Source organism: Actinia tenebrosa, unplaced genomic scaffold (assembly GCF_029948245.1).
Source record: "Actinia tenebrosa isolate PJP-AT-01 unplaced genomic scaffold, QUT_ActTen_1.0 PGA_scaffold1__47_contigs__length_23844297, whole genome shotgun sequence".
Taxonomy (NCBI): domain Eukaryota; kingdom Metazoa; phylum Cnidaria; class Anthozoa; order Actiniaria; family Actiniidae; genus Actinia; species Actinia tenebrosa.
The window spans coordinates 12,181,400-12,199,615 of NW_028292578.1; the positions used below are offsets into that span (position 1 = coordinate 12,181,400).

General features: G+C 42.2%; 2 protein-coding genes and 1 pseudogene across 5 annotated transcripts in view; 2 read left to right on the forward strand and 1 right to left on the reverse strand.

Moving 5' to 3' along the window:
• The window catches only part of LOC116303169 (radixin), a 36,670-nt gene that overhangs the window by 5,681 nt on the left and 12,773 nt on the right, over positions 1-18,216 (forward strand). For all 4 annotated transcript variants that reach the window (XM_089032387.1, XM_089032390.1, XM_089032389.1 and 1 more), the window contains exons 5-14: positions 6,168-6,272; positions 6,643-6,732; positions 7,070-7,143; positions 7,747-7,830; positions 7,947-8,093; positions 8,208-8,304; positions 8,379-8,542; positions 9,113-9,222; positions 9,302-9,453; positions 10,284-10,388. In XM_089032387.1, coding sequence (XP_088888513.1) covers positions 6,168-6,272; positions 6,643-6,732; positions 7,070-7,143; positions 7,747-7,830; positions 7,947-8,093; positions 8,208-8,304; positions 8,379-8,542; positions 9,113-9,222; positions 9,302-9,453; positions 10,284-10,388 — 1,128 coding nt within the window. The remainder of the gene's footprint in view (positions 1-6,167; positions 6,273-6,642; positions 6,733-7,069; positions 7,144-7,746; positions 7,831-7,946; positions 8,094-8,207; positions 8,305-8,378; positions 8,543-9,112; positions 9,223-9,301; positions 9,454-10,283; positions 10,389-18,216) is intronic.
• LOC148909876 (uncharacterized) lies at positions 110-3,884 on the forward strand. Its single transcript, XM_089032386.1, has one exon. It carries the CDS (start codon positions 399-401, stop codon positions 3,135-3,137), a length of 2,739 nt encoding a protein of 912 aa, XP_088888512.1. The 5' UTR covers positions 110-398; the 3' UTR covers positions 3,138-3,884.
• Positions 3,119-5,738, reverse strand: LOC148909877 (uncharacterized; annotated as a pseudogene).

Genomic DNA, 18,216 nt, shown 5'->3' on the forward strand with positions numbered 1-18,216 from the left:
CTTTAATATTTCTTTTAAATATTTATCGCCACAGAACTTTGATTGGATAGAGATAAAGAATGTGGTTAAGCTTATTTTAGAATTTTCGCTAAACATTCTCAAAATGTGGTTGTAAATTAATACCGTATTGGTTTTTTTGCGCCCTGTATTTCCACATTTACACGTCGTAAGCTTTCAAAACAAATGCTGGTGATTAAAATGACAATCAAAGTTGTCATGGCTTTGAATTCTTGGCTTTCACGTGACGTCACTGACCTATTTCGACCTATCCAAATATGGGCGTCCGCCATCTTTGTGCCCCTCCGAGTGTGAAATGTTATGATAATAGTAGGCCATTTTTATAGTGTTTAGAGTTTTAGCTCGCTTCAGAGACAAATGACGTCTCAAAACTTTGGAAAATGGCTGTGCCAGTGCTCTCGAAATATGGATCAGGTCTTGAAAGTCATGTAAAGGAACGTTATTTGAAGAAGATCGAGGCAGTAGGCGTTGATCCAGTCACCATACCAAGTGAGCAGTTTGATCCTGAATGTTTGCCTCCAATAGAGCAGTCAGATTTGTTTAGTTACTTGGTTTTGCAGACGAGCTATTATACGAACGATCAGTTTAAAAATTACAAGAGTTTGGAAGCATATAATCAAGTGGTGTCTGGATTTGTGGCTTCAGTAAGAGGACGAATTATTTCAAGCAAGCATGTGGTCGTGGCGAAAGTTCGCCATTCCCAACGCATGAATGACCCTCTGGCCGATATTTGGATCATTGCCGGCAAGGATGGCACGATTTTTTCTGCTCATTGTTTGGGTTGTAAAGCAGGCCTAGCAGAATCTTGTTCGCATGTTGCCAGCGTCTTATTTTACATCGAATGTTGGACAAGAATCAACGGGAAATTAGCCTGTACCCAAGTTAAGTGCACGTGGCTTCTTCCCACGTATGTCAACCAAGTATCTTACGCAAGGGCCAAGGACATAGATTTCTCTTCTGCGAAAAAACTCAAAGAGATTCTAGACAGTAACATTGATAAATTGAATGATGAAAATTTAGGACAGTCTCGTAAAAATCAAGCTGGACCTGGACGAGACCCGAACCCTTCAGCCCAAGTTTCAGCAGCGGAAAAGGAGGAATTTTACACAAAACTCTACAACTGCCAAACAAAAGCTGCTTTGTTAAGTTTAATCGACCCCTTCGCTGACCATTTCATTTCCAAAAGTCGGAATGTTCCAGTTTTATGTGATCTTTACGAGCCTTGTAATTTAGATCTAGATTATCTAGAACTGTTGCGAAAGTGCTTAGATGTCAAGCTGAACATTTCAGACGAGGAGATAAAAGCGGTTGAGCAAGACACAAGAGATCAAGCTAAGGGCCCAGGTTTTTTTAGACATCGTGCTGGCAGAATTGGAGCCTCTGTATGTGGTGCTGCCTACAACACCAACCTAGCTCAGCCCTCCCAGTCACTGATCCAATCTATCTGCTACCCCCACTTGTACAAGCTGGATAACAAGGCCATTCGACATGGCATCAAGTACGAACAGTATGCCATTAATGCATATGAAAGCTTAATGAAAACAAAGCATATTAACTTTGAACTTAAGAGATATGGTTTGTTCATCAACAGGGAATTTCCTTTCATCCATGCAACCCCAGACTTTTTAGTTTCTTGCAATTGCTGCGGATTGGGATGTGGAGAGGTGAAATGTCCCATTTCCATCCCCAACTGTGACTTTAAGCAGTATGTTCTACAAAAAAACTCTTGTCTTGAGGTGGTAAATGGCCTAATGAAGCTAAAGAAGAGCCACAATTATTACTTACAGGTTCAACAACAGTTGTTTACTCTGCCAGAAAGAAAATATGCTGACTTTGTTGTTTGTGCTGTGGATTCAGATGGAAATGCACACATTGTGTGTGAGAGAATTTACCCAGACCCCCACCACTTCAAAACTGTCGTGAAAAAGCTTGAAGCATTTTGGAGGATTGGCATACTCCCTGAGATCTTGGGACGGTGGTACACAAGAAAGTGCAATGTTATCATTAAAGTTCCAGGTGATCAAGCAGTCTGCTTTTGTAGAGGACAGTGCAGTGATGAGATGGTCTCCTGCAGTAATGCTGACTGTCCTTATGGCCAATTTCACATAGAATGTTTGGCTGTAGGTGGGAAGTCCATACCTAAAAGATGGTATTGTCCTCACTGCAGCAGGCTGCCACAGTTTAAGAGAGGAATTGGGGCTTCAAAAGCCAAGCCGAAACCATCTACTGTCAACCAAGCTGCAATGCAATGCAATGCTATCTGTGTTTGTAATGCAAAGGCACTCATAAGTGATAAACTGGTCGAGTGCCACAATGCCAACTGTACAAATGGTCATTTTTTTCATCTTAGCTGTTTGGGATTGAAAAGAATGCCAAAGAATCACCAGTCAACGTGGGTGTGTGGTGCCTGTAAAGCTAAAGAAAACAAATCATCCACACCTACCACTTCTACTTCTTCAAAGACAACCTCTGCCAAGCCAAGCAATTCACCATCACCAGAAACTTCAGAATCACAAACAGATGATTGTAATAGTGACAGTGAAGATGATATTGAAATCACACAGGTTACAACCGGTGTTGTTGACAAGTATAGTGCCCTTGCAACACTAAACAATGCTGATTATGACCTCATCAGTGATCCTGCTGGATGGCTTAATGGTGATATAATTCAAGCTACCCAAGTATTATTGCAGAATGTAAACCAGTCAATTGAGGGATTTCAGCGCCCAACCCTAGGAAGAGTAAGGAACTTTGATGTAGTTTCGGGAGAATTTATTCAGATTTTGCATACAGGGACTGATCACTGGGTATGTATTAGCAGTATAGGATGCTTACCTGGTGTTGTAAATCTTTATGATAGTCTCTACCATCATGCAATTAGCCAGGAAATAGAGGAGCAAGCAAATGACTTAATCGGTGGAAGACTAGTTAATTTAGAATTTGTACCAGTTCAGCAACAAAGTAATGGTAGCGACTGCGGAGTTTTTTCAGTTGCTTTTGCTACGTGTTTGGCTTTTGGTACTAACCCCAGTCATGTAACTTTTGATGTTGCTAAAATGCGTCCCCATTTATTAGCTTCCCTTAAAGGTGGACAAATAAGCATGTTTCCAACTTTTTAATTCATTCTTTAGCAAAGAAAATTATTAGTGATAAGTAATAGTCAGTAATGTGACATAAATATTATAATAAATAATTTTTAATAAATAACCAAAAGCAAAAAGCTGATAATCAAAATAAATACTTCATTTAAGCGATTTAAATCAGACATCTTTTCATTGGAACTCAGTGAATAAAATGTAAAAATGTTTGTGTCTGAACTGTCCAGCATTATCAGCTTCTTACTTTAGGCTCAGTCAAAACAGATTAATTCTGCTTTGAGAAATACACCAACATATTAAAATCTTTTCTTTCGAGATTCAATCTACATCTCTTATTATGAAATCTAGTGACAATATTAAAATAAGCAGGAACCCATGTTCAGGGAAATGGTGTATCAGGGAAGAAACAGTAACATGACAATGAGTCATATGCATAGAGCAATATTTCTAGCAATAAAATTAATTAATAAACATTTCAGTTGCTATTGAATATTATTAGACCTCTGTTTACCTTTGGCATAATATTTTTCAATTTCTCTCTGGCTAAAAAATTGTTAGTTGAATCAAAATCAGTATTCATGTGTTAGCCACAGTTATCTTCTTAGCACATAATCTCAGATGAAAAATTAGGCCATAGGTAAAGAGTTATTTTCACTTTCTTTTTCCTTCATGCCCTTTTTCATATCAAAATTTAATTTTTAAGATTGTTTGTCCCCTCCATATTTGGACTTGTTGAAGAACGTGAATAAAATTGTTGCTTTATTTCTAGTGAAATAGTAATTGTGATTTTTTTGTGTTTTGTGCCTGTCGCAATGTAATAATGATTTCTCCTGGTATAATGTTATTATAGAAAAAACTTTAAACATTGTTACCACCCCTGCTTTTTATGAAAAATGTACTACTCAAATGGCACTATGGAAGGACAAAAATTAACAAGTGCAGAGCAAACCCTCAAAATGCGGTCAACGATTGGTACCTGGAATTCAGGTGACCCATTCTGGTTGCTGCTTACAAAGTTTGTGGGCAGTGTTCCTTCCAGAATAGTGTATTTTCGCTGCAGTAGACCAATCACTCTTTCGACGTGTATCCTAACACTGGCTATCCCCCTTGAATGTTCAACGTCAATGGGATCTAACTGGGCTTTCCCTTTGGTAAATGCTGGAATTACCAGTTTTCCATGCTTTAAACCAACACTTTCTGTGATGGTAAATCCCCGATCAGCCATGACTGTATCCCCTGGGGTCAACTTATCTAAGAATCCACAATTCTCAGTTAAATATTTATCTGAGGTGCGGCCACCCCAAGCTTCAGAAACAAAGCAAATTGTACCTTGGGGAGTGATACCAATAAGGATCTTTATGGTGTTGTGGTGCTTATAAGATGAGAACGTTTGAGCTCTGGCCATAAGATTTGTTGGTTTTTCAATAAAAACTTCAAAGCAATCGATTATGACAGTTACTTTGCGCCTAAATGTATATTGAAAGCACATTGGCATAGTTTTCCACAACTGTTCCCTTTCAGGCCAATGGATAAAGCAGGACAACCTAGAATCCATTGCCAATATCCAAGAGGTAAATATTCTTGATACACTTGACAGGGACACCACGAAACGATACGCTAGGTCTTGAAAGGGAACGTTTAGTCTCAGCTTCATCAGTACCAGCACAAATTCTTGAAATCTATTAAGAACTGTAGATTTCCGTTGAACATGTGGCGCGACATGCTCAAACACCACCATCAGGACTTCATAGGAAGGTAGTCCTGTGTAAAATCGAACTCTATCAGCTGTATCGAAGAATTCTCTGTCCGGAGCTTGATATGCAGATTTTAAAAACATGTATTCAAATTCATCTGTCTGTGTGTCAGCGTTCTGTGAACCTTCACAATAAGTTAAGTCTAAGTCCATCTGTGTTGACTCGTCCTTGAAAGTCACTACGGGTGTCTGGGTGCTCTTGTCGAGTATTTCTTCACGCTCATCATTCGCACTGCTGCAAGAAGGCTCAATATTAAAACATGAATTACTCTGTGTTTCGGTAGAAAACTCTATATCTTGGACAGCATTCCCAGTTTGATTCAAGTCCTTCTTTTTCCTCTCGACTCCAAGTTGCTGATGTTCTATGATTCGCTTCCTGCGCTCTCTTGCCCTTTCAGCTCGTTCTGTCTTAGCTTTCGCTGCTTCCTTCAGATCTTCTTCCTGACTTTCCTTTTTGCCAAGGTTAATAGTTGGAACCCAATCAATATTATATCTGTCCCAGACTTTTGCAGGCTTTCCAGAGACAAAGTGAAGACCACAAACACGTTCGGTTTCAAGAACCCTCTTCGCGTCAGTATCGCCTCGACTGATGGCCGAAATCCAAAGCCTTCTCCGCTCTCATGTCAACTCTTCGTGCTCTTCGCCTTGATTCGATATCACTTTAGGTATTGAAGAAAAGGAAACTTTTTTCTTACCGCTCTTTGAACCGCAACCAACTACGATACAATGCACCATGTTCAGTGAAAAGTTCACACATATCTCTCTGTCGCGTCTGTTTGTTTACTATCGAGGGGCACAAAGATGGCGGATAGCAACCGTTGTCAAGACCGGTGTCACGTGGGTGAAAGCCAAGAATAGAATCTAAATACCTCTTCGATGATTCACTAAAGTTCTAACTTATTCGAGGTTTATAAATCCGCTACGCATCGTTGAATCTGGAAACAAAATTATCGCCCAAGTTTTTAGACATTGCGAATAAAAATGCAAATTTCTTCGATTTAAAAAGAAAGTGTTGGGTTGTGTACATTATGTATTATTTAGAAACATATGTCCACGGCTTGTTGGGCATCGGTCCGTAATATTATAGAGGAAGGAAAGGAAAGGAAAGGAAAGGAATTTTAATTCTGAACTTTATCTTAAAAAAAAGAATTATAAAATTATTTTTAAAATAAAAATAAAATTAATAATAATTTTGAAAGTCTGAACTTTATTTATAATGGTGGTGTGCATCCTTCTGCGTGCATCCTTCCCCAGGAGAATAAAAGGACAAGAGGTGATGATGTCAAATGCATTTTTAGGTTTCAGCTCAGGAGGTCAAGAAAGAAAACCCTCTTCAATTCAAGTTTTTAGTCAAGTTCTACCCTGAAGATGTTTCAGAAGAACTCATTCAGAATATCACCACGGTAGGTTCATATTTCTTAAGGCATTGGGACACAGAGTGTGACATTTGGTGAGACTGAGGAAAGTGGCTTACACAGAGCCTACTTGTTGGCTCAATTCTTTGGGCACCAGCCTGTTGTGGGGAGGTTGTGGATTCAGACCCTCCCCACCTCTTGGAATTTCCAATTCTCCTCCATGGGGGAGGTATGGATATTTTCTGGTACTACACAATATACCCTCCTCAGACCCTCTCCACCCCTTGGAAATTCCAATCCCCCTCTGTGGGGAAGGTATGGATAGTTTCTGGTACTACACAATATACCCTCCTTAGACCCTCCCCACCTTTTAAAAACTCCAGTGTTTAAAATATCCTATCTATTTTGCCAACCACAGAAATTGTTCTTCCTTCAAGTCAAAGAAGCCATCCTTAATGACACCATTTATTGTCCAGCAGAGACTTCTGTGCTTTTGGCATCATATGCTGTAAGTACAACTAAAATGCCTCATTCTACATCCACGGCAGACTAATATGAATGCATTGCACCAGAAAAACCTTGTGTTTGAATGAACCTCTTCGCCGTGGGCATAATTTTTTCCCATTTCAGATCATGGTCATTCCCTAGAGTATTATCCCAGGGGAGGGGTACTCCTGTATAGAAAAGAGTAGGGATACTCTTAGGAAATTTTGAAAATGAACCCCAAATGGTCCGTCAGTTTTGTCCAGGTAGGCGTGTCAACTAATGATTTTTACCCCTAAAAGGTACCAATTATTTATGAATAAATTAATTGTTTTTCCCTCCATTTTTGTTCAACTGCTTAGTGTCAGGGAAAGTATGACGATTATAGTGAAGAAAAAGCAAAAAATTTGTTGAAGGATAAATTGCTTTCACGAAGGTTAGTTTAAATTATGCTTTAGTTATTTCATTCACTCTGAATTAACCAAATTAATGGAAACCAGAGAAAAGGGAGGGAGAGAACAACACATCAAACAAACTCAACTAGCATATGTTCCAGTCTGAGCTAGGGCTCGAACACGGACCACAGCAGTGAGAGACGAGTGGTAAAAACCACTACCCATGCCACCCATTAAGTTAACACCAAGTAAAAAAATACCTACAATTTCCAGTGAAAAGAATCGAACCACACCCATTATTAGTCATTCCCTTCAATCAGGGTGGGAATGAAAGGGGTGTGGCATCATTCTGGCTAAAATATGTACATTATACATGTAGCTAGTAGTTAAAATGTAGAAAAAATGTAGAGCACGATTATTGTTGAATTTCAGGGTTTACAATATTATTTATACGTTTAAATACAGTTTATATGTGATGGGTAAATTTTAGAAATACTGATGTGAGAAACATGATGCCCGCGATTCTGGCCCTGCGCCACAGTGCCCAATGAAATTTTCATTGCATATTTCTTGTTGTCCATGTATACCTAATTACTTAGTTCACCACAACATTTATTTTCATATTTAATTCTTTTATTTCATAGAGTGCTTGATCAGCACAAGCTGTCGAAAGAGGAGTGGGCAGATAAAATTGCCACGTGGTGGAAAGAGCATAGTGACTTATTGCCGTAAGTAGTACTAGGCTGTCTCTGCAAAACTATATGCACTAATTGTAATTTAAACTTTGAGTTAGCTGTTTCTAGGTTCAATAAAAAATTTAAGTTTATTTTTCCATCGTCTCTAGAATTGAAGCCATGATGGAATATCTGAAAATCGCACAGGATCTTGAAATGTATGGTGTGAATTACTTCGACATCAAGAACAAGAAGGGTACTACCCTTCAGTTGGGCGTAGATGCCCTTGGTCTTAATGTTTACGAGCCAGAAGACAAGTAAGTAACAGGTGACACGAGGTGGTCAAAGTACTGTGATAGTCAGGTGTTATCATACCAACCACTTTACGAAAGTTTGCTCAACATAAACTCTTAACATAAACTTCCTTGTAGGTTGACACCAAAGATTGGATTCCCATGGAGTGAAATCAGAAACATCTCTTTCAATGACAAGAAATTTATCATCAAGCCAATTGACAAGAAAGCACCAGTAAGTATATTAGTACTGATTGACAAAGATTATCAATAAAGTAATGTATTATTTTTGACTGTTTGATTATTCAGGACTTTGTGTTCTTTACTGAACGCCTCAGAATAAACAAGCGTATCTTGGCATTGTGTATGGGTAACCATGAGATGTATATGCGCAGGAGACGAGAGGACACTATTGAAGTTCAGCAAATGAAGAGCCAGAGTAAAGAGGATCGTGCTTTAACTCTTGCTGAACGGTAAGATATCTCGAACTAGAGCAGTTTTTATATGACAGTGTCAAGAGCTCAGGGTATGTCAACATGGTCATGAAACGGCAAGGCATACACCAGACCAATTACATTGCACAAGCCAATCAAATACCTGGAACGCAGTAAGAACATGGTCATGTCAAGGTCATGGCACTGCCCGACCAATCGCATTGCATTGTGTGAGAAAAAAGAACAGCCAATTAAAATTCTAGAAAACATCACTGCCCTTGCAACGAATGCTTAGGGTACTGAGCTTTTCATTATTTCTAAGTCATGTGAAAACTGCTGTAAGAGGCAACTATATTTACCTTGCCCCTAAGATGTTACTCAAAATACTTTAATCTTTCATCCAATTTGTAACCAACTTACAAAAAAAGGAATAAATAAATATAGTAAGTGGTTAACAGGAGGGCAGTCTACTCTCCCCTCCCCCCAAAAAAACACAATCCCCTCTCTCCCCCCCTAAAAAACAACTATATGATACAAAAACTGTTATTTAAAAATAGGACCAACGACTTCTAAGCAGCCTTGACATTATCTTGAATTTTGATATTTTAGTGAAAAAACGAAGGAAGAGAAAAAGAGAACGGAAGCAAAAGCTAAAGAACTTGAAGATGCTCTAGAAAAGTATAAAGGCTTGAATGAAAAATTAAGAGAACAAGAGGAAGGTAAATATACTGTAATGGATATATAGTTCACTTTTAAGGAAAGTGACGTGATACTCCCTCTTTAAAATCTCCTTGATAGAAATGAAAGCATTAGATGAAAAACATCAAGCAGCATTGCAAAAGCTGCAAGAGGAGATGGAAACAAAGAATTCAGATAGGGACAGGATGATGGAAGAAAACCAAGCTCTACTCTTGAAGTTGCAGGATTCACAGAAAGAAAAGGATAGCCTGGTAAGTAAAATGAACTTTAGTTGTTGTAACTGCTGTTGTTTCTGCTGTTGTTGTTGTTGTTGCTGCTGTTGCTGTTGCCGTTGCTGCTGTTGCCGTTGCTGCTGTTGCCGTTGCTGCTGTTGCCGTTGCTGCTGTTGCCGTTGCTGCTGTTGCTGTTGTTGTTGCTGTTGTTGTTGCTGTTGTTGTTGCTGTTGTTGTTGCTGTTGCTGTTGTTGTTGCTGTTGTTGTTGCTGCTGTTGTTGCTGCTGTTGCTGTTGTTGTTGCTGTTGTTGTTGCTGTTGCTGTTGTTGTTGCTGCTGTTGTTGCTGCTGTTGTTGCTGCTGTTGTTACTGCTGTTGTTGCTGTTGTTGCTGCTGTTGTTATTGCTGTTGTTACTGCTGTTGCTGCTGTTGTTTTTGTTGTTAATGCTGTTGTTGCTGTTGCTGCTATTGGTGCTGTTGCTGCTGCTGCTGCTGTTGTTGTTATTGCTGCTGTTGTTATTACTGTTGTTACTGCTGTTGCTGCTGCTGTTGCTGCTGCTGCTGTTGTTGTTATTGCTGCTGTTGTTATTGCTGTTGTTGCTGCTGTTGCTACTGCTGTTGTTGCTGTTGTTGCTGCTGCTGCTGTTGTTGTTATTGCTGCTGTTGTTATTGCTGTTGTTACTGCTGTTGCTGCTGCTGTTATTGCTGCTGTTGTTTTTGTTGTTAATGCTTTTGTTGCTGTTGCTGTTGTTGTTGTTGCTGTTGTTACTACTGTTGTTGTTGCTGCTGTTGTTACTGTTGTAGTTACTGCTGCTGTTGTCGCTGTTTATCTATTAATTTATTAATTCATCAATGTCACTCTTTTTGCAGTCTCAAAGGGTGAACATAACTGAAGAAGAGAAGGAAAGAATCCGTCTTGAGAAAGAAAGACAAGCAGAGGAACTGAGGTTACAACTGGAGCATAACCAGAAATCTGTAAGCCTAGATTAAAATAATACAGTAAATATGTATTTGTACAGTCACATAAACTGAAATTGGAATTTCATTGGGAGTCTGCAGCAGATACTTATATATGTTAGTGACAGTAAGGACACATGAAGGTAATGATGATTGATGATGATGGTGATGATGATGACAGTGATGATAGTGATGATGACAGTGAGGGTGATGATTATGATAAAATGGTGATGATGATGACAATGATTATGGTGATGGTAATGTATGTGTTGTGGTGAGAAGCACGGGTTGCGTAGCGGTGGGAAGTAGTATAGGGAATGGGGGTTCCAGCGCAATCTCAACACGGGGTAAGACCCGCGTCAAAAATCCACCTACGGAAACAACCCACTCCAAGTGTGGTTGGGGGCAACAGCGCAAATATGTTAGTCTATATATGGAGTGCGAAGATTGTAAGAAGTTCGTTAACGAGACATAATTTGTCTAAGACCTAAAGTTATCGTACCTAAGCCAGAACCCTTTTGGTGTTGTGGTAAGAAAATGCAAATAGAAGACGACACGTCAGCGCAGTGTTACGAATGTGGTAAGAATATTCGTAATGCCGTACCAAATGCTACCAGAGAGCAGTATTACGCCAATGGAGGTCGTAAGAAAACGCCATATAAGAGAATAAAATACTTCAGGGACTGGATGAGTCATATCCAAGGTTTACATCCGATATATTTAAGCGACGAAGTAAAGAAGAAAATCATAGACCATTTAGAAGAGCCAACCCCACAAAGCCTACGGAAAGCGTTGAAAAAATTAAAGCTAGGGAAATATTACAAAGCTATTCCCTATATTTTGTCTGAAATTACCGGTAAGTCTATTCCTGAGGTTTCTGATATGACAAAAGCCGAGTGGATGTTTTGTCGGCTGAATAAGGATATTCCTTATTATCCTGACGTAATTTACGAAATATTTTACAAAATAGACCCCAACCACCCCCTGTTAGGATGGATTCCGAGAAAATAAAAATGCAAAACTGGCGTTTATTTTGCCAGAAACCCCACTGGGGAATGCATCGCGCAGAACACCAAGCTATCCCCAGTGGGGTTTTTTGCATTTTGGGCTTACGGGGCTTATTTCATCCCGCGCCAGAGGCCCTCTAGTACATACACATATATCTTTCTTACGACCCACCAGAGGGTGAACTCCGGACAGCGTCCCGAGACACCCCCTGACTTTTCCAACTTTTCCTCGCGAAACCCCCCATCGCGGGGTTGAATCGCACTTTCTACCCCTCCCCCCACGGTTGCTGTGAGTGGGGGAGGCGTTTTTTTTTTTTCACTCACAGCAACCGGTCCAAATGCATCTACAGCGAGGCTCGAACTCGGGACTTTAGGCCTCCCCAGCCCCAAAGTCCACGATCACAAGCGAACGCCAGACACATCTGGACGCTTATGTATGTGAAAATTATTATATTTAATTTGCATATGAGCCAGACAGCCGGCGTTCGATATGTAAATAGAATCCCGTCACGCTCTTTTCGAAGCAGATGTTTACTGAGCAAGCTTTCTTTGAAGCTCTTCTTTTGCCTCCTGGTAGATCTTTTTGCGAGATTCCTCGGAAAGATCTTTTACGACTGTTTTTTTATTCCTTATATCCGACTTTAATTTCTCGTATTTGTCTTCTTCGGCCAGAATAAGCGAGAATTCTACGTCGTCTATCTTTCTGTCACGCAAAGCCTTTGAGACAAGGTCGGTAATAGTATTTACTTTAGCCCTAGACAGAGCTATTGTCGTGTCATGCTTGGATATTTTCGTGGATAGCTTTTTCATAATACCCGTAGCAACAGCCGAAATAATACCACAAGCTGCCCCAACGCCGGCCAAAGGAACTCCAACGATTATTCCCGGCCCAGTAAGCGAAGTAGCAACGCCAGAGCCCGTTAACACAACAGATATGGATCCTGAAGTTATCGCAATCTTATGTAGCGTACTCCGGGCTCTAACGTACTTTTTCCTGACCTCTTCGTAGTGTTTCGCTTGCCCTTCCAAGTAAGCCAGGATTAAGTTCGCTTTATTCAGGCGAAAGTTTTCGGCGTTTAGTTCGTTAGGTGTAGTATAGGGAACATCTGGGTACAACTGAGGCGCTGATGGTATAACATCCATTATATATACTAATGTACGACGCTTTTGGGAATGATATTGAGGAGCAGCCACATCACGACAACCGGGATTACTGGAATTGGAGAGCATTTAGGAAGATGTTTCCACATGCAGACCCCAGTAAGTTCGAAAGAAGACCCGATGGGATTTACTATAACGGCTCTAGGATGTACAGCAACGAGGATTTGAAACCTACGCTGGTCGATCAGATAGACGATCAACTGAAGAATTCTGGTTATGTTAAACCCACACCAACACATCCAAAACCCGTGCAAGGTTGGTCAAAGGAATTATTGCTTGGTACCGGTACTTATCCGATACCCGCGGTTTCATTTGATAAACATCCAAGTTTGGATTTGACATTGAACATGCGGATCTCTAACAACCATTCCTTTTCGTTAAAGGTGCGAGATATCTTCAAAGACGTACCCATTAATCATACCACCGCCAAGGAATCTCATGAATGGTTAAGTGGTCCTAACATGCGTTATTGGCCGCAGCAACTAAACTTTGCGGTTTGGTGTGCCACCAGCGGCTGCGGTGTAAGTGCGAAGTTGATGAAGAATTCGATATTTATGTTTCACTTCCACTTTACCGTCCGAAGAATACTGCATGAGATGGGTGTTATTGCGCTGCCGGGAGATGCCACGTTTTATCCAAGAGATAATAAATACAACGTTCCTGCTTACGACCGACTTTGTAAGGAGTTTGGTGTTGTAGGGAAGGATTTTAGATGCACTGTCGGTGCTAACAATGGCTTGGGGCATATTTGGGCTTATTGGGGGATTGGTGGGCACGAGCTAAGCAACAGGGAAGTTCATGCATTGAATCTACGATGGAACACTGGGTATCATAAGGAAACTCACGACAGTAGCACCTTCTTTGAACCAAATGCCAAAACCACTAAGGAAGTCAGAGACGGACCTCTGTTCAAAGACGAGGGCGGTAAGTATGCAGGGGCTAACCCGCTGATTATCAAGATTACCAACGACGAGCAAACGAAGCAATATCTTAATTTCATACCCCCAGAAGGTAAAGGACTAACCAAAGCCGGCCTTGCCCGTTTAAACCGCAGCATAGAAGCTTACGTGTATTCTATCCTTGGAGCTCAGGTAAACACCCGATCCAGCATAATCGGAAATACTGGCGCCGCAGAAGAAACGCGAGCCGAAGCCTTGATCTTATTTGAAAGTTCAATCTTGGAGGGCGACATTAGCAAGGGCGTACAGCGTTACCAACTAGCCATACAAAATTCTAAGGCGAGGTTGGACTATGCAGTAGCCCCGGGTTGTTGGTTAATGCCTAGTAATTTATCTATAAATACTGGTTCTGTAGTAGGATACAACAACAAACTGCAGCGAGCTACTAAGGATATGAAGTTTGGGGTGAACGACGTGAACTCTGACACTCTTAGGAACATTCCTCACTTCGTAGAGAAGCCAAAAAAGTCACACGAAACGAAGCTACCCACAGTTAAGAAACCATCAAAGAAGGTCCTACCTGCGATACCTGAGGAATATGACCATAACTTATTAAAAGCCGGTCTAGCAGCTGCAAGCATTGGTCTGAGCTATTATATATGGCGATGAACAACCCCTACGTAACTGGAGTAGATTGCGTTTATACGACTTACACAGGCGAGAAAAAATACACCCAAGCATCTTGGGTTGATGTCACGGGCATGTCCGTGGATCTGAACTACTCAGGAAAGAAGCTGATAATATGCAGTATTTGCATTGGTACGGCGAGTGATGCAAACGTAGGAGTTCGTTTCTGCGACGACAATGGAGTATTACAGCCCATGCGCGCGAAGACAAACAACAGAGAGCCTACACATTTCTCGGTAGAGCCGCCCGACACCAGCACCGAAAATCTCTCGGTTTGGACTTTTCACATGGTTGCTGATTGCCATGGGAAGGTAAAGTTGCAAATACGCGTAGATGACACGGCGTCGGCGTGCATAAATAGCATAGAAGATCAAAGAGATCGACCTTATAATCACGCGACCATCAGCACTCTTACAGTGTTAAGCCTGTGAGAATCTGTGATTCTTAAATTATATGAATCCGCATTTAAGTGAAACGCATTACGTTCACTACTTAGACGTAAAGGAGTACGCAAGGCATGAGTGGTTTGATATGGGAATGTGGGTTGAAGTTGGAGGTCCTGCGTTAGTCATTTGCACCATTAGCATTAACACGGGAATGAGCGCGAATGTGGGGTTTAGGCTTGTCGATGAGAATGACGAGCCTTTGCCCCCCTATCGAACTTCCCCGAACAGCAGAAGAGCGGCCCACTTTTCGATGGAGCCAAACAAATTTAGCGGAGAAGATCTGACGCCGGTCACGTTTCATATGGTAATTAATTGTAAATATGCTAAGTTACAAATATTTCCTGATGACGGTAGCAACGATGGGTCGACGCCGGGCAGCGCAAGGATAAACAGCATTGGCGTGGGTAGCAATATTATCGATGCGGTTTGGAGTCATAAACCCATTTCCACTATGAGCGTGCTGCCGCTAGCCCCAAATTATCAGGGCGGCGCAAATACTATCTTTCATCATCCTCAATCAAGGACGCGGAAAGAGCGCAGCAATTCTAAGGACAGGAAATCCAAGGTCCCTTCATCGACCTAGCTTCTTCAGGAGTACCACCCCAATAGCGACAACCAAGATCCAAATGTTATTCCCCACGAACTTCAACAGTTCTCCGCCAGCCCTAAGTGCCAAGGAAACAACCGAACCCAGCAGCCCAGGCAAGCCGGCTGCCATCTTTTTTCCCAAGTCCGTTAGTCCATTGCCTAATTTCTTTACGCCCGCGCCTGTAGCCTTAAGCGCGGATAGGATAACTCCTACTACGCTTGAAATAGCGACCGCAAACGCCAGCGGAACGCCATACTTCAAAAGGGCTCTTTTTACCTTTTCCTTGGTGGTAAGCCCCAGCTCCTTTTCCAGGTTTTCCTTTTGCGCCCGCAATTCCGCAAGGTGTACCTGAAGGGTTTCTGATTCCCTTTGAGCTGCTTCCCTTTCTTCCTCGGTACGAGTTTGGTCCTCGATTACTTCTTGCTGCCGCTCTATTTGCCTCTCCAGGTCTTCGATGGCCTGATCTCTTTGCCGGATTTGCTCCTCTTTAGTGTTAATTTCGGCAACCAATTGCCGCCGTTCCTCCAAAGAGCCGGTTATGGTGATATGCAAGTTTTTAGCTTCCTCTTTTGTCAGGTCTAACTCCTGTAAGGTGAGGTCGAAGGATCTTTGGGCTTGGTCTCTTTCGCGTAGGGCATTTTCTTTTTGTCCTCTCATTTCTATCATTCTTTGGTTTTTATCGTTAAGTTCTCTCTTTTGAGCATCAAGGAGTAGTTGGTTTTGTTTCATGTATTCTGCTTCCCTTTCTTCCAACGTTTCTTGCAGCTCCTCGGCGCGCCTTTCTAGCGCGACCCTTTCATTTAGGGTTTCCAACCTTTCTAAGTCGCTCCTAGTAGCCTCTTGGAAGCCCCTTAATCTTGCCACGTTAACCTTGACCGAGCCATTTTCGTCAAAGAGGACTTGTGGTTTGGTCCAACGGTTTTTGTCGGGATATCTCATGTCTTGAACGCTTATGAGGACTTTGTTTCCGCGTTCTGTGAGCCTTACGTCGTCGGCCTCGAAGTGGGAATAGCGCTGCGTTAGCTCTTGCGTTGCCCACTCTACGGTTTCCCGCGCGGTTGCTCCCTGCTCACCCATGTTTCGAAGTTCTATGTACTCGGGGGCGGACTTACCCGGGTTCTTTTCGTGCCACATGCGATTCAAGGAGGTCTTGAAGCTTTTCCACCTACTGCCGTACGTGTTTTCTAGGGCCATGTCGTAGATTAGGGGGTCGGTTTCCGCGCCTTTAGTCCATGCGTCGTATTCTTCGTCGTTAATGTCGACTTGACCTTCTTCGGTAAGGGGATCGAAATCCGTTCCTTCTACTTCCATTATATATGATAAGCTCAAAGTTAAACCCCAACGTATTACCTAAGCAGGTTGGCGGACTGAAAGCAGAACGCACCTTTCACCGGGTCACCTTTACCCCCAGCAGCGCTAAACCTGGAGAAACGCTGTACGTAGGCGTGCCCCGCCTAACGGATAACCTAGTCTTAGTTCCTGACACCCTGGCGCTAAGGTTTGACCTAGCAATACAACCAAGCACTGCGGACGCGCGTCACGTTGTCAACGACCTTGGTCGCAACATTGTCTCAAAGATGCGGGTGAAGTTCGCAGGGGAATCCCTCTTGGACTTAAATAGGTACGATCTGTATACCACGTACAAAGACTTATGGTTGACTGCATTTGACCGCGCGCAAAGGATAGAGCAGGGAATCGCCAGTGATGCCATACGCAAGGTAAGAAGCGCAACCTCTGGCGCCTCAGGAGAAGACGAAATAAAGACAGCTTATGGCACTAAATATGTCGTTCCATTAGATTTCGAAGTTATCACGAACCACGGTGCATACTACCCAAGGCAGCTAAGCGAGCTGCAGTTCGAAGTAACCCTAGCAGACACTACGAACATCCTACAGGGAAAGGACGTAAGTTCCTCAGCCGTCCACCCATACTCCGTTACTAACTTAGAGCTGCAGTACGAAACGGTATACAGCGAAGATTTAGCACGTAGCGCCGGTATGGAATACAGCGCCGGGAAGGCTTTCCTTTACGATCACGTCGTGATGTACAAGACGTTCAGCTTTACAAACAACGTCGAAGAGGTCATCAACCAAAGCATTAACCTTCCCAGGCGCAGCCTCACAGGGATAATGTTGCTGTTCGCAAAGACATACACGGCAGGATTGCGTGACTCCGAGGCGTTCTTTAATCCTAACATTACCAACGTAGGTGTTAGCATCAACGGAGTGCCTAATAAGGTTTACTCACAAGGGATAAAGCCCGCGGATATGTACCGGGAAGTCGCACGTAAGTTTGGCGACCAAATTGACCCAAAGAAATTCTTTAAGGATAAGTACGCGTTATGGATTGACATGCGCACCATTAACGACGAAGACCTACATGGACAGGGATTGCGGCTGGTAAATACCCAGGACGGCATTACGTTGGAGATCAAGCGCACCAAAGACGCCAGCGACGCTACTAAGATCAACGCATACATCTTCGTGGTGTCTGACGCCCAGTTGAGCGTAGAAATGAATCAGCTAAAGAGCGTTGCGTATTGATTCGCGCGCTGCGCTCCCTCATCCAAGAAAGGATAAAATATCCCTTACGTATATAATGCTTCGCGTATTCGAAAACAACAACACCAAACTGCAATGCATAGTGCAAGGCGATAAACTTTATTTCAAAGCAAAGTCCGTGGCTGATGCCTTGGGTTACGTAAATTCCAGAAAAGCGGCGTCTGATCACGTCTCAGAGGAAAACAAGGTAACTTTGAGGTCTATAAAGGGTGTAAATCTGACTGACACCCTTAATGCGCAACCACATTCCGTTTACATCACTGAAATGGGTCTTTATGAGTTAATATTCGGATCTGAAAAGTCCGTAGCTAAGGAGTTCAGAAAATGGGTGTTAGGTGACGTTCTCCCTACCCTCAGGAAAACAGGTAAGTATGAAATAGAGCGGCGCTTTGACGGTCCTAACAAGTTGGTATTCAAAATAGAAAATGAATTTGACCTGCATAAGAAGGTCGTAAACTACATACGTCGATTCCACCCTATCCTACTGCTCGCACCA

Coding starts and splice junctions, on each gene's coding strand:
- LOC148909876 (XM_089032386.1), top strand. CDS start 399: ATGGCTGTGCCAGTGCTCTCGAAATATGGATCAGGTCTTGAAAGTCAT.